Genomic DNA, 19,081 nt, shown 5'->3' on the forward strand with positions numbered 1-19,081 from the left:
CTATCCTCAACACAACTTCCTTGTTTGGGAATAGAAAAAATATTATTTTTATCATCAGAAAAGGGATTTGATATTATTTCGTTCCTTTTCTAAAAGGCAGAAGCAAAGTTCCAAGGAGGTGACAATTTTTTTTTTTTTTTTTTTACCCAAAGACACACAGTGGCAGAGCCAGGAGCAGAAGCCAAGAGGTTAGTTATTTGGTTGGATTTAAGTGTTTCATTGTCTGTAGGTAGTTATGCTCTAATATTTCTTGTTCTTTGGTGATGGATTTAATTTTTAGTTGTATCTCATCTTCTTCTCCTAACCTTCGACTTTTTCCACTATCTAAGTGCTTCATATACACACAAAGTGACAAATGTTTCTACCACCCCCCCCCAAAAAAAAACCCAAAAAAAAACAGACAAGGACTTGGGGCACTGGAAGACTTTCCAGTTTTTTTCCTTATAATTTCTGTGTGGCATACACAATTCTATGCCTCACTTTTACAAATGGAAAAAAAATTTAAGTATGGCAGATACAGAGTTCCTGGGGTCTTTTGTTAATTTCCACTTAATAGTCTTTCAAATAACAAAGAGCCAACTAGACCATCTCTCCCCAGTGCTGAGCTCTGACTGGCACAGACATTAGGAGAATCCTCAGGGTTGCCCAGGGAAGGGGACGCAGAGGTGTGACCGACAGCCAGCAACCCTGGCAGCTCTGAGTCCACGGACTACAGGGTCACAGGCCTGGCAGAATCTGCACAGGCTCAAAGGAGGAAGCAAGGAAAATAAGGAAAAGAAGAAAAAAAGTCTCCAGAAATGACAGTTTTTCTTTCTTAAAACAAAAATGGATCATCAAATTTTGTCACATGGAAGCTTCTAGAACCTCCTTTATTTGTATATGTGTGTATTAAAAGGGGAGGTGGGAAGAAGAGAGGGAATATATGGCAAGTTCTCCACTTTCTTCCCTTGATCACTCATCTGACAGATACTGGGGCAATCCGATAATATCACAAGGCATCTCTTAAGCTTGAAAAAAAATGCAGTGTGTTGGGGGGTGTTTTTCTTACAAAAAAATATCAGTTTGGGCATGGAAAAAGTACCTTACACAGAGAGGGGAAAAGGAGGAGGTAAGGGTGCTGGAACCATCTTGGTTTGAGGTCCTGCCTCTGCCATTAACCTGTTTAGTGGCTTGGGACAAGTTCGTTTCTCATGAACAAAATATTTATGACATGAACACATGCCTCCGTGGGTGATCTGGGGAAGAAAGAAGATATAAAATATGTCAGCCAACAGCAGAAGGGGTTAACAGACACATCTGGAGATGGACCTTGGGCCACTTCCTGCATTTAGGTTTACTTTTGACTAATTTCATGGCCAGGAAAACTAAGTTCTCAGGATGTTTTAACACTTATTGTGGCCCTTAAAGGAAATAAAGTTTCCTAGCTAAAAAAAAAAAAAAAAATTATATATATCAAATAGTACACTGAATAACAAAAATAATGGGGGTCACTCTAAAGAATAGTTTCCTTTGCCCTGGGTCCAGTGTACTCAAGCAAATAACCTAAACTTTCCATAAATTAAAAAGCTAGGGGATGAGGGCTAATTTGGTTGCACACAATGTTTGCAGCAAAATAATTTATTCAAATCCAAGCAAATTTTTCTTGCCTCTGTGCAATGCTCAATTTGTCAAACTGACATATTTTTTCCCCATTTGCTTTCTTCATACAAACTTTGGAACATCAAAGTGAAAACATTCATTTTTCCAAGGAAGTTGATAATAAATTTCCTTACTCACTTCCGTGAGGATGTGACCCAATTTTTCTTCCTAGAACCCCCTCCATCTCTTGCCTTTTCCTCCTACCAGTCAGTAATAATTTAAGGGTTAAAAATCAAGCAATATCTGCAAAAACTCTTTCCAGAGAATCATTATTCCATGCCTACGTGAACACTGCTAATGATCTATATTAGTTGCATAGAAAGCTTGGTTAAGTCTTCAATAAAATTAGTAGCATGCTCATGCATACATATTACTGCATTTACAGTTTTATAGGTAAAGTCTGTGAGCCTAACTGTAATTTCATTTCATGGGAAGTCATTCATAATCAGGCAGCTCCAATTTCAAATAATTCAATGGGAAATTGGTACTTAAAATTGGAATCTCTTCTGGCCATAAGCCCTAACAAGGAAACAAGCAGAGGAAACATGCATCAGTCATTCAAGACCTGGAGCAAATACTGCTCTAATTTATTTTTACTATTGGTAGCTACGTTTCTTTCATTGTGAGTCAGAAAAGCAGAATACACAAGCACTTTTCATTTTTTGAAGAGGTTATTACTTTCTATCTGTTCTATTTAATCTAATGTTGGCTTAGGCTCATTAGAGATCGCATGCTTCCTATTGAACCTCTGCCTAGCCACTGCATTTGTCAAATTAAATTAATAATTCAAAAACACAAAGGTTACTGTAAACAATTTAGTTTCCTTTTCTACATGTGATTTCCTACTGCGCTGTAGGCAATATAAAAAATTAATTTAAATCTAAAAGTCTTCAGAAACTATTAAATATTGACTCACTAATCCTTTGCCTCAGAATTTTATAATTGCTTGAAGAAAACTGATTAACCTGTAGGTTAATTTAAATTTTCAATTGCATTAAAGAACAAAACAACTTTTATTTTACCAAAATTATACGTCCATGCAATTACAGTTTCTGTTAAAATGTGCAGATATTCAGGATTTTACCCTTTAACTAACATCTTGGGCCTACTTATGCAAACAATCTCAAAGATTTATGGGTTAAGTCTTGACTTTTTGCACTTTCTGTGATTTCTAAAGGAGTTCTGTCAATGCCAATTCTAAATGGGACCAAATTTGTGTCTGACTTTTAATTTTAGACTTACCTTTGTAAAATGTAGATACATTTTTTTTTCATATATACCAAATCCGTATTGTCAAAAACTTCCACGTGCACTTGAGCACACTTACACACACACACACAGAGTAAAATGTCACTAACAGCTGGAGTTTATGACAATTGTCATAGGTGAAGAGTTCCTTTATTCTACTGTTAGCAAGATACACATGTTTGATAAATGAGTAATTTCAACAGGTTTTAAAAGCATTTAGAAATCCATGCAAATAACTGATACACTGGTAACCTGTGATTCTAAACTATTTTTAAGGACATCTGCTAAGTTTACTCATTTTGAGAGTGTGCCTAAAAGTTCTAAAATTGTACTCTTTTAGAATATTCTATAATTTGAGCTATTCTATAATTAGGTCCTATTATATTGTTAGCTTATATATGACACACTTGCTCCTATTGCCTCTAACTATCGAAACTGTGGATGCTTTTTCTTTTTTCCTCTGTAAAGGACTATAAATATACATTGATTATGGATTGGCTGTATACATGCACACTCACAAACACACACACACACACACACACACACACACACACACACACACATCCTGCATCACATATTAATGGATCACACTCCTTTCCACTAAGAATTCTGTGTCAAGATAGGTCAAACTTGAAGCTGACTAGCCTTGACAGTATTTTCCTAGAAAGCTCTATAAATAATGTTTTATTTCAAGGCAAATGGCTGCCTTATAAAATATACATTTGTCCCTCTCATATTTTAAATCAGTTTTTATAAATCAATAAATGCCCCATAGGACATTCTGACCAGAGTCACTGTATCCGATCCTAGTAATGGAAGTTATGTGTTAATAACCATTTAAAAAAAATTGTATATTCTTATAGAATGATACTCTTCAACTGAAAATGTTGTTTGGTCAATTTTAAACATTTCTTGTTGAAGCTGGGGACTATATTGTCCCAGTTTAGATTTAAAATTTATGCTCTCCAGACCTTATGACGACAAACGATTAAATTTAAAAATGGGCACGGTGGCCACCTTTTGTGTCCTTCCTTCAGTCTTCCTTGCTACTTGAACATAAAGTTCTTAGAGCAGCAGAAATTTATTTGCCTGCCTTCTAGGTAGGGGTTTACAGAGATAAAAACTGACACAGAGGTTAGAAAATTAACTCTGGTTAAGACAAGTCTGGACAGCAATTTCTGATTGGAAGCTCCTGCTTTACCAGACACGAAGCACCGCGGATGCAGTGTGATTAAATATACTGTTCAGAAACGGGCTTCCTAGCAATGTTTGTTAAATCAGGTTAAGTAGGGATGCTGCTGTCCTGGATCTCTTCCAAAAGTGGCATCGAAAGCTTACTAAAGAATTTATTTGAGGAATCACACTCTGAACTTCACAAATACATATTTTTAAATGATGTCTTATGAAAGAAAAAGTGGTCTAAAACAGAAGTTGAAAGTATTTTCTCTGGTTACTACTGTCATATCTAACTGCACAATTATTATGGGATATAGCTTCATTTTTAATGCTTTTCTTCATATAGGGCCCAAGCATTGCTTTTGATGCACAATAAAACTCTATATAACAACGAAAGATTAATATAACTTAAGTGTTCAGAATTTTCATTAAAATCTGAAATATGATTTTCTTGTATTTATATAGTCTCATAGACTCACTGAATCTATGTTATTTTAATACAAACACACATTTCTAAAAGGCATGGGTTTCATGTGGTAAATAAAATTCTACTTTTCCCTTCTATTTTTACTTTACATCCTATCGACCTTTAAAAATTAATTAATTATAACTATGGATAGAAAAATTCTGCCCACTGAATATATATTATTTAAAGACTTGTGAATGAAGTGAAGATTTTGTGTGTGTGGAAATTTTGCAATGTCAATTTACTGATTTTTTTACAATAGAAAACGGCATATGACAAAATCTTTGATATGTAGCCTACGTAAAATGTAACTGCCACTTCACTAAATAATTGATTGAATATTATGGGGCCTAATCTCCCCCTAATGCACTATAGAATTTCTTCTGAAAACTACTATGATGATAACATGAGTTACAGAAACTTATTTTTTGCATGTATCAGATACAAGGGTAAATCTGATTCTTTTAGGGTCCCTAAATCAGCAGCTTATATCACTGTTCCTTATGTTATATAAATTTATACTGCAAGAAGCTAGGTGAAATATTTTTCCAAGTGAGCAATTAACAAGCTTCATCACTGGTTGACAAATCCAGCCCACTGTCTGCTTTTGCAAATAAAGATCTAATGGAAGACAGCCACGCACACCAGTTTATGCATTGTCCATGGCTGCTTTCCTGCTACAAGGGTAGGGCTGAACAGTTGGGACAGCAATAGTGTCACCACAAACCCTACAATATTTGCTACCTGCACTTTTACAGAAAAAACTGCCAATATGTCACTGGAATAAATAACTATATGGAATCCATTTTAAATATAGTATTTTGAAAACTCCAGAATCAAAAACTATAAACCCAGTTCACAATAGGCCAAACACATAGTTAATTTATCCATGTGAATTTATACAATGTGAATTGGGTCTTTTAGGAATAATGTTTAAAACTTCATGAAGCCATAGAAATCCATCAGAATTTCTCGGTTCTGCCTTAAAATATATACATGTCTTAGAGCTGAACTGCTCTATTTCAAAGTCATAGATATTGTAATAAATAACAGTGGCTATTTTCTTCGAAAATTACCTTTCAAACTAACATAAAGAACAGCCAACATAAAGAAATACTAACATAAATAAATGATTTGTTTAGACTAGTCCTGAATTATTTGTTCCCTAAGCAACATAAATAGAAGTGAGGATGTTTCATTTGCTGTGAAATGTTTGTTTTTAATTTTCCTACTCGGTGCTTTTTTTTTTTTTTTTTAATATATATATCTAAATACAAACTGTTTGGTTAATGAAGAGAAACACCTGAACTCCTTTTATCGTGTTTATTTGTTATAAATAACACATTCTGAACCCAAATGAACTTACCATCATTTCAAGTGCGTATCGGTTATACAGCTTAGCAACACCCTTTGCAGGGCGCTGTCATTGTGTAAATAAGATGGACTGTTCAAGTGGAACGCTTTTTATTTTATCAATAAAAGTGAGACTTTTCAACGCCTTTATTATCATTTCACTGCTGGAGGTTGACTATCAACTGGTAAGCACATGGTTCAATAATCGATTCCAGAAACATCCGGAGCCTCACACACCTATCAGTATTCTCAGAGCCAACTAGTCACGGACAGAGGAAGTGATACAATCGCACTTGTTAATGTTGCATGCGACAGGCAGAGGCAGTCACTATTAGACCTGGTAAGACACATCTAGCGCTAGGTGGACTCTGGGGGAGATGCAGCGACAAGAAAGCGGCCCCGACTGACATGCTCCTATTCAGGCAGAGACAGAAAGGGAGTGGACGTACTGTAGAAGCTGGCCATTACGTAGTTTTGGCAACGATCACCAGTAAACTCATTGGGGCACCTGAGAGAAGAAACAAAAAAACAATGGTAGAAAAAACAGAGAAAAAGAGAAGAGGTGAATATATGCTAGAAAGAAGCTCCTTCAGTTTCATTTGACTGAACTTGGTGGGTTCACCCTCAGGAAACTGAGCCTCTGTTCCAATCACTGGCTTTCAGACTCTGGCATTTCATTGCCCCCGAGGCCCCTCTAAAAAATGGTTGGAGATTTGGATGGGATGCAGTCCTTAGGTTTGTAGGACAGAAGGGTTCCCAGCATTTTAAGTGACTGCTTTATTTCAAAGGGAGCCACTTAAAATGAAAGATGATCCATCTTGGTTTTTCCATTGGATAGCTTTGGTCGCAAACATTGGAAGGAAAATATTTTTAGCTGGTCTGCCTGCCATGATCGCCAACATCACGGGCCATGCTGACTGGTCCTTCCTGTAAATTGAGGACTTTGGAACCCATGTGGGGAGGAGGGTCAGTAAGGTCATACTGAATGGGCTCATGCCTGGAGTGGTGTCAAGCCATGATGGGAACAAAGGGAATCAGTGACGACTGAGCTGTAAAAGCACCAAGTTGTAGTGATTGTTGCTGTAGTTTGGGGGAGAAAGCGAATTTCAGATTATTTTAACATACTTTCTTGGGTTTGGATTTTCATGGGCACATTCTCAGTACATCTTGCTCCAGTGAATCCAGGTTGGCACCTAGAGGGCAAAAACGTGATAAGCAAAAAAAATGCTAAAGACACTGAACTTTCAGACTGGCAATTTTCCTCCTAGGGAACATGGAGATTCCTAAAAATGACCTGGTACTGAACAATGTGAAGAAAAGAAAAGACGAAACATTTAGAAAATCATGTCCCACGAAAACTGTGAGTTATAGATTTCTGTTGCTGTTGTTTGCTTCGGTCTTCAAATGATTAGTTAACTGAAATTTAACTGGAGTGAGATGGAAATGTCGAATAGGGGTGGCAAGGCCTGGACAGTTGTCATTTTCCCTAGGGCAAGACCATATTTGCCACTGATGACTGATTTCTGCTATGTCAAAACAGTGGTTTTGGTAAGAGCTTACATGGTTCCATCCCTATCTTTTATAGTTATATAATCTTACACTTTTTCTTTTCTATACCCCCAATTCTGTGCTTATTTGATAGGTATTTTATAAGTTACAAGTTAAATTGCCAAGCAATGGAAGTCAAGTACTTTCATACTCCAGTGATTACTGATAAGAAAAACTACATTCTCTGTTTTCTTTTAAAAAGATGTTACAAATTAACTCTCGTATTTAAATGTTGAAAGACAGTAGAAGCGGATTTTTCTTAGAACAAATTTCACTTAATTGAATTATACTAAATCAAAGGCAAATATATGTTTAAATTTAGAACAGTTATTCTTCTATGGAAGTACTTAATAGCTGTCATTTCACATTTAAGGGAAAACTATTTTGAAACTGCATAAAGTTTACATTTTATTCGCTCGCATATATTTACCTATCAAAATTCTAGAATCTTAGTATAGTATTGTTCTTAAGGTTGTGCTGAAATATGGAAGTTCTTTATAATTTCTCTTTTTGTTGATGTTACTCTAGTAACCAAAGTATTTTAAATTGGATTCGTATTATCCAGTATCATGCTGTAATAAATACGGCCATTGAAAGGTTCTAGGAAGCAAATATACTTACAGATAGAAAAACCTTTATTTGAATGCCCAATACCCACAGTCATAATTATTATTAATAGTTCATCTATACAATAACCATCATGCAGAGCACCTAATATAATTTAGCACCGATAACACATACCTAGTGATTTTCATAAAACACTTTCTTCTGCAGAGTAAGAACACTATCTTTTTGATGTCTAAGGGGATATGAATAAAATTATTCATTTTTACTAATATAGGGGTGATTTCACTTCCCTTCAAGCCAAATTAACAAGTGATTTGGTATATATAATTCTCCTACTTCACAAAAATGGCATGAAAGATAAAATTCTAGCAGTTCCAGATTTTTTTCCTCATGAGTCCTTGTATAAACTTACAGTACAATTATAAGGACTGACAATATCAATAAACGTCAACAACAAACATCTTATATTGACATAGCCCTTTTGAACTCTTCAAAGCACTTTTATATAAATGAACTGATTATTTTTGTTTAGCATACTTTTGCTGCAGGGAATAGAGCAAGATCTAGCTAGAGATATGTGTGAATAAGAACTATAACCTATGAGGTCTGGGTCATTTCTCATAAAAATGTCATTCTACATGCTTCAACAAGAAAGCCTTTGCAGACATATAAGAAGAAAAAAATACACAGAAACTTTTTTCCATATAACTTATCTGACAAAATAATTTCTGAAGTAAATGGGGTTTTTATTTGTTTCTGAAACAGGACTATAAATTCATATAGACCTACCCTATAATTAAAGCAGGTAATTCTCAGGATTAAAGATATATTTTATAATGATCATTTTTCATCTTACCTGTTTGCATTCTTGATAACAATTACAATTATCATATCGAGCATACAATAATCCACTTGTTTCATATAAAGAACATGGTATAAGATATGTCAATACTCTGTATGTATGTATGAAACACATACACACACACACACACACACACACACCCTCACCTGAGGCAAGAAATGCCTTCATTCAAAGATCATGAAATTAACAAATAGCTAAGGGATTAAGAGATCCTTAAGAGAAGGAAAGTATTTATAAGGAAATTGTCATTTAGTCATTGTACAATCAGTTCTCAAATCACAGGCCACAGGACAACTAGGTAAAGGGAGTCAGAAATCTTACACGATCAATTTTCTAATTATTATTATGAGCTTCTAACACAATGTTTCCTAGGGAGCTAGCATAATGGGATGATAGTTTATCTCCATCATTAGATCATACAGAACATTTGGTCCACTAACACTAGAACAACTTGAGGTATGCAAAATGTTGGTTTTGGAATTATCAGCTATTTCTCAACCAGAACAATCCTTTTGCTAATATTTATCCTCACTGGGGTCATGAAGTTTCTTCATGTTATTTCCTATTGTTATGAAGCCCTATTTACTCAGGACCAATAGCATTAGCAATCTCCTAGGAGCTGCTGTTAGCAGAAAGGGAAAATCTCAGGCCCCAGCCCAGAACTATTGAATAAGAATCTTCATTTTAACAAGATACCCGAGAGATGTGTAGGAATATCAAAATTCACAGCATAAAGGACCCTGAACTAGCTAACGCCCTCTCTCCTGGCGCTGCAGTATCTTGTTGTTTGGACGTGGACAGGCCATTGGGTTTACTGGAACTCATTTTCTGCAGTGACAAAATGAAGGGATTTAACTAAGGGATTACCCAAAGATCTCTTTTCTCACTAAGGTTCTGGGAATCGATGCTCACCCTAACACATGGAATCACTGTTGGAAAGCCCTGACGTCATTTCTTCTGAATGCATTATCAGTCGGGGACAATAAAACTCAAAGACTTCTAAAAAGCAGTTTTGATAAAATGGATTTTTAAGCCAATCCTAGAAGTAAAACAAATTGCAAATACGCAAGCCATTCAAGTGTTCAGCAACAAAAGGATGGTAACCTTCGTAGACGTTTACATATGTTGCCAAATGAGACGGAAGAAAGACGTGGAAACTGCCTGATAGAGCATAAGCGAACTGCATGCTGCACCAACTGTGACGAGAACGCATATGCAAATGGAAACCCCTCTGATCTACAAGCCCTGATGAAGTTCTATGGAATTACTTCCAGCAGAACAGAGAGACTGGCTTCTGACTTATTTCTATTCTTTGCACTATATGGTAAGTATCCATCGATCACTTTCCTGGAAGATAAGAATATGGTACATTTAATCCAATTTTGAACAATATACTCTGGCATGAGTCTGAGCAAATTTCAAGATTTTAATTCTCAGAAGAGTGTCAGGATTTGAATAATAATCAAGCACCTATTGTAGCTTCAAAATACCATTTGTTTGACTGACCAGATTAGAAGATGGAAATCAGTGTTTTAGAAATTTTACTATTAGTATTCGCTCTCTCTCTCTTTTTTTTTTTTTTTTTAAAGAGATGGGTGTCTCACTATGTTGCCCAGGCTGAACCTGAACTTGAACTCCTGTTCTCAAGTCATCCTGCTGCCTTGGCCTCCCAAACTGCTGGGATTACAGGCATGAGCCACTGTACCCAGTTAGTCCTTGCTCTTACCATGATAAACAATCTTTGTTTGATATTTGTCTTAATGGCATGAAAGTTCACAGTTTCATCGGAACTTAGACACTTTTCCTTCCTGCCCTCAACCTTCCCATCACCCACATCCACGCTCTGGGTGAGGATTCCGTCTTTGGCTCTGATATCACCCTATCCTGACCTCTTTCACTGTACATATCTGCGTCGTGACAATTGCTCTGTGAGGACAGTGGTCCTATTTTGATCACTTTGTCACTCTAATGCCTGGCACATTGCCTGCCTCATAAAAGCCTCTCACAAAATGTCTGTGAAACTGAACCTAAGATGAGATCAGACCACAGTGTCTGATAAAGAATACTATCAGAAGTGACTGTCATACAGTCAACTGATTTGCCCAGTACAGGTCAATCTTGAACATCTGTCCATTATTTTTATAGTTTATGATAGACTCTCCTCTGTGGACTCCCAAATAATTTTTTATAGGAACTCCCATTATCCTTTTTTGCAGATTCCCTTTACAAATAAAATCTCTTAATATCATATTTGCAGTTCAGAAAAGACTCTATGATTCTTTGGCGATAAGAATCCTGTTATCTCAAATTTAAATCCTGTAACTGAAATACTAGCTCACTGAGGATTCAATAAAGCAGTGCATTCTACTAACCAAGACTTCTGCCCAGCACCAGCAAAATAAAAACTGTCAGTAAATAACCTTAATTCACTGTCAATATCTTGATATGCTTATGATAGAATTAATCATAGATGCATGTCTTTTGAGAATCCATTTTGTGCTTGGTGTATTCTCTTAGATTCTAATTGTACAAATTGTTTCCCATTTCTTGGTGGAGATTCTAGACATAATAAAAGATATTCACAGACCCCAAGAGACTTTCGGTTATTTCGTGTTGGCTAATTTTATAAACCCTTTATCATGTATGGTCAATTGATAAACCATCCTTAGACATCCTTTCTCTTCCTTTCTTTATTTCTTTGCATCAAGCCTTCATTTAATGATCAGGCAGGAGAAAGGGGGAAAAATCCATAGCGGATACTGTCTCTCTTTAGTCATCACTCTACAGAGAAACATTTGGACAATTTTTAAAACATCTTGTCTACAAAAAGAAAAGAGTCTCTATTGTCTGTTCTTTCTCAATAGTAGTTGTGGTATTTCCTTCTCTACAGCATTTGAAATTATTTCATTAGTGTCTATGTCCACAAATACCAAATGGTAGCAATGTCCACACACGTGTACTGAGGAATACTGGTGGGTGTAAGGGTCAGACACTAAGGCCTTTTGCTCTCACTCCGGGTAAACTCGAGGTGGCAGTGTCTACACCAGCTCCAACAGTGCCACTGTGTTTTCCTACAGCATCTTATGGCAAACATTGACTTTTCTCACCTCTTAGCCTGCTAAGTAAGTGCACTGGCCAGAACTCGCCCACTCACTGGCTGGGTGTCTGCGTTGTAGATTATTCTCTCCCAAATGTATTGTTACTATTAGTCTGCATTTTTCCGAGATGGACCTCATTCTGTTATCTACCTTTAGGTGAAATTTCTTGAGGTTCGTATATGCTTTTCTAATTTGCGTTTTGGTGTTCTTTATAGTATCATCTGCAAAAGACATTTATTTCCTCGGGGGAAGGCCCTCTTTAACATCATTAAAGAAAATATTAAATATAAAATGTCCCGGTAATGTCTCCTTCAGACCCAACCTATACCTCCCCAGCACTGCTCAGCTCGAATGTGGCCTCCTTGTTCTTTAATGATAATCGGGGGACTAGTTTTCAATCCATGAGATAACAGGATACATAGATTGGCCACTCTGGACTCGTGGGTAAATATTGAGAAAAAAAATCTAAGTTGTCCTAGCTTTCGAATGTTGTATTTCAACGTGCACGACATACAATCCCAATAATGAGGGTGGCAGTGTTTGTGAATTAATTCCGCCTTATGTGAACTTTGGTGCCCTTAGGAAAGCTCTGTTTGCACAGCTTGCTCTGAAAAGCTCATCTGCAGACTAAAACCCTTGCCAGTGTTTACTCTACATGATGTATCCCTAAGTTGAGGGTCTAACCATTGCATCGGATATGGGATCAATCTACATCCCATGCATCTCCACGTCACGGTGACACAATGACATATTGACTGCTAATTTGCGGTCTGGGCTTCCTCTCTGGGGGCTGCCCTTCGCTGTCTCATCAAACAGCTCAGAGATCCAGAGCGGCTTTGGAGATCTATCTACTCACCAGCCTCAATCTGTGATGAAACGTTTAAATATTCGCTTTCTACTTAAATCATTCAATATAGATATTTCAAAATCGTGGATTTTTTTACTGTACTATAATTGACAATTTATAACTGTGTAAATTTATGGGGTAGAAGGTGAAGTTATGATTTAGGAATATAATGTTGAATAATTGTAATAAATCAAGCTAGTTAACATATCCATCCACCATTCACAACAGCCAAGTTGTAGAATCAACTGATAATGGATAAAGACAATATGGTGTGTGTGTGTGTGTGTGTGTGTGTGTGTGTGTGTGTGTGTGTGTGTGTTTTAAATGGACTACATTCATCTCAACATGAGGGCTGCACACTATTTTTTTTCCAGAGAACCTCTGATTGTGGCTAGTTTAGGTTTCCCACTGTATAATCCCTTAGCTCCCAAAATACCCTTCACAGCACTTGGAATTCTGCTAATTTATAATTGAAATAATTAATTGAGACATGATTGTTATTTGCAATAGCCTACAGACTCCATGGGGGGAGAGACCAGCATGGCTTTGTTTACCACTTTCGCCTTGGCATGAGCACAACACCTGTCTCATAGGAGCTCAGTAAATGTATGTGGCTACCCAGCTGATTTTATGAGAATAAAGGAAGTGAGCTATCCAGAACACTTAGTCAATGCCCCTGATTTTCAGCAAAACTGTGTCAACATTGGTTCCTATAAAAACTAAATGATTTCCTTCAATCCACCTCGGTGAGTCAGGGTCAAAAAGAGTTAATAAATACCTAGTAAGAACATAACAGGACTCTAGATACATGAGGGGCACAAAAGACATAGAAGTCACAAGTTGTCTGAAGAAGAACTCGTTATCCACATCCACCAGATTCCCACCACTTTCTAGCACAAATGCTGTCGTCATCCATTACATGTGACAGCATTCAACATCAGAGAAGGGCCACAGGCCAGTGTGACACTGATTCTGAAGACAGGACTCTTCCAGGTACAGAATTAGCCGTGTGTTCTCATGGATCGGAAGTTCTAACCCAATAAATACCCCTTTGCTCTCTTCCAAATTTCCTTTTCTACAGTCTTGATGATGAGGCTGCAGGACACGACTTTGAGTTTGTACCATCCATCCCCTGTTTAATTAGGTTAATCTAGCTACTAATAAATATTATAACTGTTATCATCACCATCGTCATGCCAGGACTTTATAGAACTTTAACCTTTGCTAGTGTCTTCGCTTTCTCTCCCGTCTTATCTAGCCCCCAGATTTGTCTAGCCTGTATGGAAATCTCTCTTCCCCAGACATCTGCTATGTCCCCAGTGCCACCCTCCTGCTCCAGAAGTGACTATGACTCCCTATGAGCTATCGCAATATCCAAAGCTCTTGGCCTGGCCTTCAGGGGTCCTAAAATGGCTCCACTGCCTAACTTAGGTTTTTTGTTTTGTTTTGTTAACTCACTTGTTTGTTTTACTTCCTGGAATGAAGCCACTGGTCTAACCATGCATGTCACTGAGCTTCACAGCAAGAATTCTTGCAACCTCACTACCTGCCTAGTATACAGAAAAGACTCTATAAATGATGGTTACATTTATAAAGTTTGCTCTACCTTATTCCAGTCCTTTAAATTCTCATTATCTTAATAATCAGCATTGTGCCATTTGAAATATATTCACTCATTAATTTACTATTTTATTGATTTCATTTTCTTCAACAGACTAAGTTCCCAGAGACCAGAAATCATGGCTTGTATTTTCTGTGTTCAAAACATGCATAGCATGTAGCTTGTTCTATAAACAAGTTGAATTCAATTTATTATAATATGTTTGTTGTGACTTTATCTCCTACAGTTATATGTTTTTCATAACTGTCTCTAATAATGTATAATAAATAAAGGCCTACATGGTTTCATAAACATTAATTATACAAAATCATCAAAGTCCATGTTTAAAGGTACCTCCCATCTTTCTAAGTTTAGCTTGCATGTTTATGTTTTTGTATTATAAGGTTACTGGCTACCTTCAAAAAGATCAGAGATATTAAATGATCAGAGATATTAAATGATCGGCCAAATGAAAAGATATAATGCTAGCTGGTGGCCCCACCAAACCAAATAAAACTGTTAGTCTCAAATAAAATGAAGAATTAGGGATTAAACATAATAACACAGTCTGTTAAAACAGGTGTATGTATTTTTCTAACGTCTACAGAGAGAATGTAATACTACCATTTACTTTTTATTATAAGAAAGAAAAAAAAATCCTGCTTCACCAGAGTTAAAAGTACTTTAGCAGAAACGAACTCATTTAATTTCACTGACTCCCTGGGAAGAAATTTGGAGAACGTATTAACTTCATGTTATATATAAGATATTGTCCAGAGAGTTGACAGTATCAATATATCATCATGGCTCATGATGAAGCTACATCTGTCCACTGGACAACATACTGGATTTATAAACACAGTCTGATTTAAAATAATTTTCAGATGAAAAAAAAAATCACATCATCATCTTCCAAAATATTTCTCCACTGAAACAGTTTGGAAGAACAGATTATAAGAACAAAGGAGGAAAGCAAAGAGGAAAATCTGGATAATTTCATGTTCAAATTATCTTGTTTCTTCACATGAATACATAGAGGATCAGAGGGTAAAAAAAAAAAATGGAATGATTCTTTTCTCATCTTTATATAATCTGCAATAGTAACTATTTTTTTCCCCCCACAAGATAAATTTTAAATTACTGCAGAAAGAAGAAAAATACAAAAGATGAGAACCACTGCTGAAATTCCCACACAGTCCCCAAGGGGGGAAGTCGAAGTAACCAGCAAACCTCTCCTTGGAGAAGTTTTTAACTGTTAATATGGTTAATCCATTTGGAACACCTTGTTCTAAAGCAGAGAGACAAAAGAGAGTTGCTGTAAAAATCTCCTACTTCATCTCCCAAGAAGACAACGGTGGATTAGGTGACCGGGGAGACTACTTGGAAACTTCCATGCTTGCGGTGTTTCTGAGTCATGTCTTTTAGTCAGGGACAAAGCTGACTGTGAACGATGTGGCTCATGCTTCAGTAATGTGTAGCTCTAGACAGATGGGCCATATGGAAACTATGAACTGGCTTCATAGACAGGGCCATGGTGAGCCAATGCAGCATTTTTATGTTTTCTGTTTTTGTTCAAGTGGTCTAGCGAACAATATAAGACATAGTATATTATGTGCCTTTGCTTAAATTCTGAGTAGTGATTATTTTTAACGCTAGAGATGTTTTTAAAAACAGGACTATCTTGCTTGCTTGCTTTGGAAAAACACAGTTTCATTTAACAAAAAAGGCCTGAAATATTTTGCATTTTAAATATACTCCACTTCTTCCCCCAAGGTTCTGGTTTGCTTTGATGCATCAATAAAATCATGGTCCAAAAGTCGGGGTGGGGGGAGTAATCAAAATCATAAGATGTCAAAGATTTTCTCTCCAACAAGATCCAGTAATAATTTATAACACTTTTCTAAAAGATTCTAATTACAAAAAAAAAAATTTCAATTTTCTGAGAAACACCAGGCAAGCAGGATCCACTAGACAATTATCTTGGGGTATGCGGAGTGTTCATTCGTGATTTGCTACTTTAATAATTATTACAAGACTAACAAACATTTTGCTTCAAGATTAAAAATATATAGCAAGTATTTTTTTTCTGAGATTGCACTTAAAAGATTTAATAAAAAATGGTATGAGTGAAAAAAGATCACAGTTGTTGGCACAAAACCAAAATGGAACAAATGAACAGGACTTAGGCAATTGCATGTTTTGTTTAGGACGTGGGAGGGCTACAGAATAGCTGAAATTAATATGTAGAAAATAACCGCCCTGGTTCCTTAGAGGTATGCAGAAACTATCATATGTACTCACTCAGCTTGTAAATCTTTGCAAAGGCTATGATGAAAAATGATCATATTTCATTATTATAATTAAAATATAGCGGTCTCAGATGCTTTCTGCAGAAACAAAAATATGAGACATAGATAATATGGGTATGATTGTTTTAAAAGGGGAAGTTTTTAAGAAATTATCATTGAAGTGTTTTTTCAAGGAGATTTATTCAAACACAATTACATTGTAAGCCTAAGATTAAGAAAGAATAACCAGGTTTCCTCATATAATAAATGAACCTCTTATATTACAGATTATGATACTCAGGTTCTATTATTTTCTGTTTTGATCAGAGAAAAGCTTGTGAGAAACCATAAAATGGTATGTCTCAATTTGCTTTGATAAATATGGGGGAGTCATATTCACAGGAAGTCTGCAGAACCAAACATTAAAAGTGACAGATTTTATTCTGCTATAGACATATAGGTTTGAATATTTTAGTGATCAAAAAGTGAATATATAAGATTAATTTTTAGACAATAAACATTCATATGACATAATTCAGTCTGAATCATTTTTATCTACACATTCTTTCATCTTTATCTTGCTTTAAAATTTTTATAAGAATTTTCCCTATATTTTCACTTTGGCTTACAACTATTACCTATCTACATGAAAGCTGTCAGTGAGATTAGAATTCTACTTTTCTGCTCCAAGTATTTGATTCACTCTAACAGACTATATTTAACTTTTGTAAATTATCTTCATTGGTAAAATCAGCTGCACGACCACCAACACTTGTCTTTTCTTGGCACTGTATCTACTCTTTTAAAAGTTAAAGGGCAAGAAAGGCAGGTCTACTATTCACAGTCATGGGTTAGTTCCACGAGACACACTACAAAGAAGCTCGATCTACCATAGCTCAGGGAGCAATGAAACATTTCCTACAAAATGGCATTTTTTAGATTGGTGTTATATTTTTAAAACATGTCTTTTTAAATGCACTTCATTTCTTATGAGTATAATTAAGGTTTTCTTAGAACTGGCACATAAATATTTGTATTCTTATTTATATAAGGTAACATGGAAATGGCCTTGTTAACTATTTCTTGTGTCTTTTACATTTTGCTAATTGCTCTTTTTATTAGCTCAGCTGCCTAACAGACTTGCTTTTCCTCATCAAGATTTAAGTCACATGCTAATATTCTAGAGCAGAAGACAATTTTTATGACAAAATGCGTTTTCTTCCTTTAGGACAAACATATGAGATATGCTTTGTTCTACTTTAGAACAATGTATTCCTATTGTATGCTTATGGACAATTGTATGCAATTGTGGACTGTCTGGAAAATTTGCAACATGTTCTATACTACACTTTTAAAGGCATTCTCTTTATTTAATTTAATTAATTTATTTATTTAGATTTTTGAGCCAGGGTCTCACTTTGTTGCCTGGGCTAGAGTGCCATGGCGTCAGCCTAGCTCACAGCAACCTCAAACTCCTGGGCTCAAGAGATCCTTCTGCCTCAGCCTCCCGAGTAGCTGGGACTACAGGCATGAGCCACCATGCCCGGCTAATTTTTTCTGTTTATCTTTAGCTGTCCAATTAACTTCTTTGTATTTTTAGTAGAGATGGGGCCTTGCTCTTGCTCAGGCTGGTCTCAAACTCCTGAGCTCAAAGGATCCACCGCCTCGGCCTCCCAGAGTGCTAGGATTACAGGCGTGAGCCACTGCGCCAGGCTGTAAAGGCATTCTCTTTAAAATACCTTGTTTTGGGGGACACAGCTATTGATGAAGAGCAAAATAAAAACATATTTTTCATTGTTTCAATAGGACATTAAACATGTTTTTACCCACATGAAATTGTGGGTCCATATATCACATATAGAATAAATATCAATAGTAGACTTAAAATGCATGACCCAGTGAACATGTGCTTTTTAATGATCCCTGTTAACTACAAGGTTTAAATATTTAATGTACTGATAATACTACTATCTTATGCTGTCTGTCGAGAGAGAATAAATTTGAGAATAAATTTCTTAATAGTGCATCAACTCCTTTAGTTTATCAGAAAGAAAGTGCTATTCTAGAGATATCTATAGACAACAACAGTTCATGAAAAAACACTGCCTTCTACACACAATGGTGCCACACACACAAAATGCATTTCCAAATACATGCAATTTGCTTTTTTTCCCACTAGCAATATCAACCTAAGGTCCACGATAAAAAACAGTTATGAGACAATAAGATAAACCCAGTGTAACAGATATATGTCAGTAAAGAATCTTCTCCCTTTTCTTCTTTTAGTTGTCTTATTCATTTTGCAGATGATCACTGGGGTGAGAAAGGAACATTATCTTATAGCCTAATTCATATACTGGATAGAGAAGTATCAAAAGTTACAGGCCTCT

At 36.1% G+C, this 19,081-nt stretch overlaps 1 protein-coding gene and 1 long non-coding RNA gene across 13 annotated transcripts in view; one reads left to right on the forward strand and one right to left on the reverse strand.

Annotated features, from left to right (window-relative positions):
* LOC105877344 (uncharacterized) overlaps positions 1 to 19,081 on the forward strand; it is an 84,457-nt gene that overhangs the window by 22,175 nt on the left and 43,201 nt on the right. Inside the window, exon 2 of the long non-coding RNA XR_012914735.1 lies at positions 7,150 to 7,241. This is a non-coding gene — a long non-coding RNA (uncharacterized LOC105877344). The remainder of the gene's footprint in view (positions 1 to 7,149; positions 7,242 to 19,081) is intronic.
* The window catches only part of NRG1 (neuregulin 1), a 1,019,909-nt gene that overhangs the window by 22,090 nt on the left and 978,738 nt on the right, over positions 1 to 19,081 (reverse strand). For 7 of the 12 annotated variants that reach the window (XM_075997404.1, XM_075997403.1, XM_075997402.1 and 4 more), the window contains one exon: positions 6,331 to 6,389. In XM_075997404.1, coding sequence (XP_075853519.1) covers positions 6,331 to 6,389 — 59 coding nt within the window. Of the gene's footprint in view, positions 1 to 6,013; positions 6,390 to 7,006; positions 7,075 to 19,081 lie in introns of those variants that run through there. The other 5 variants (XM_075997401.1, XM_075997397.1, XM_075997408.1 and 2 more) reach the window with 2 other exon arrangements.

The sequence above is a fragment of the Microcebus murinus genome, chromosome 24, assembly GCF_040939455.1.
Source record: "Microcebus murinus isolate Inina chromosome 24, M.murinus_Inina_mat1.0, whole genome shotgun sequence".
NCBI classification, from domain to species: Eukaryota; Metazoa; Chordata; class Mammalia; order Primates; family Cheirogaleidae; genus Microcebus; species Microcebus murinus.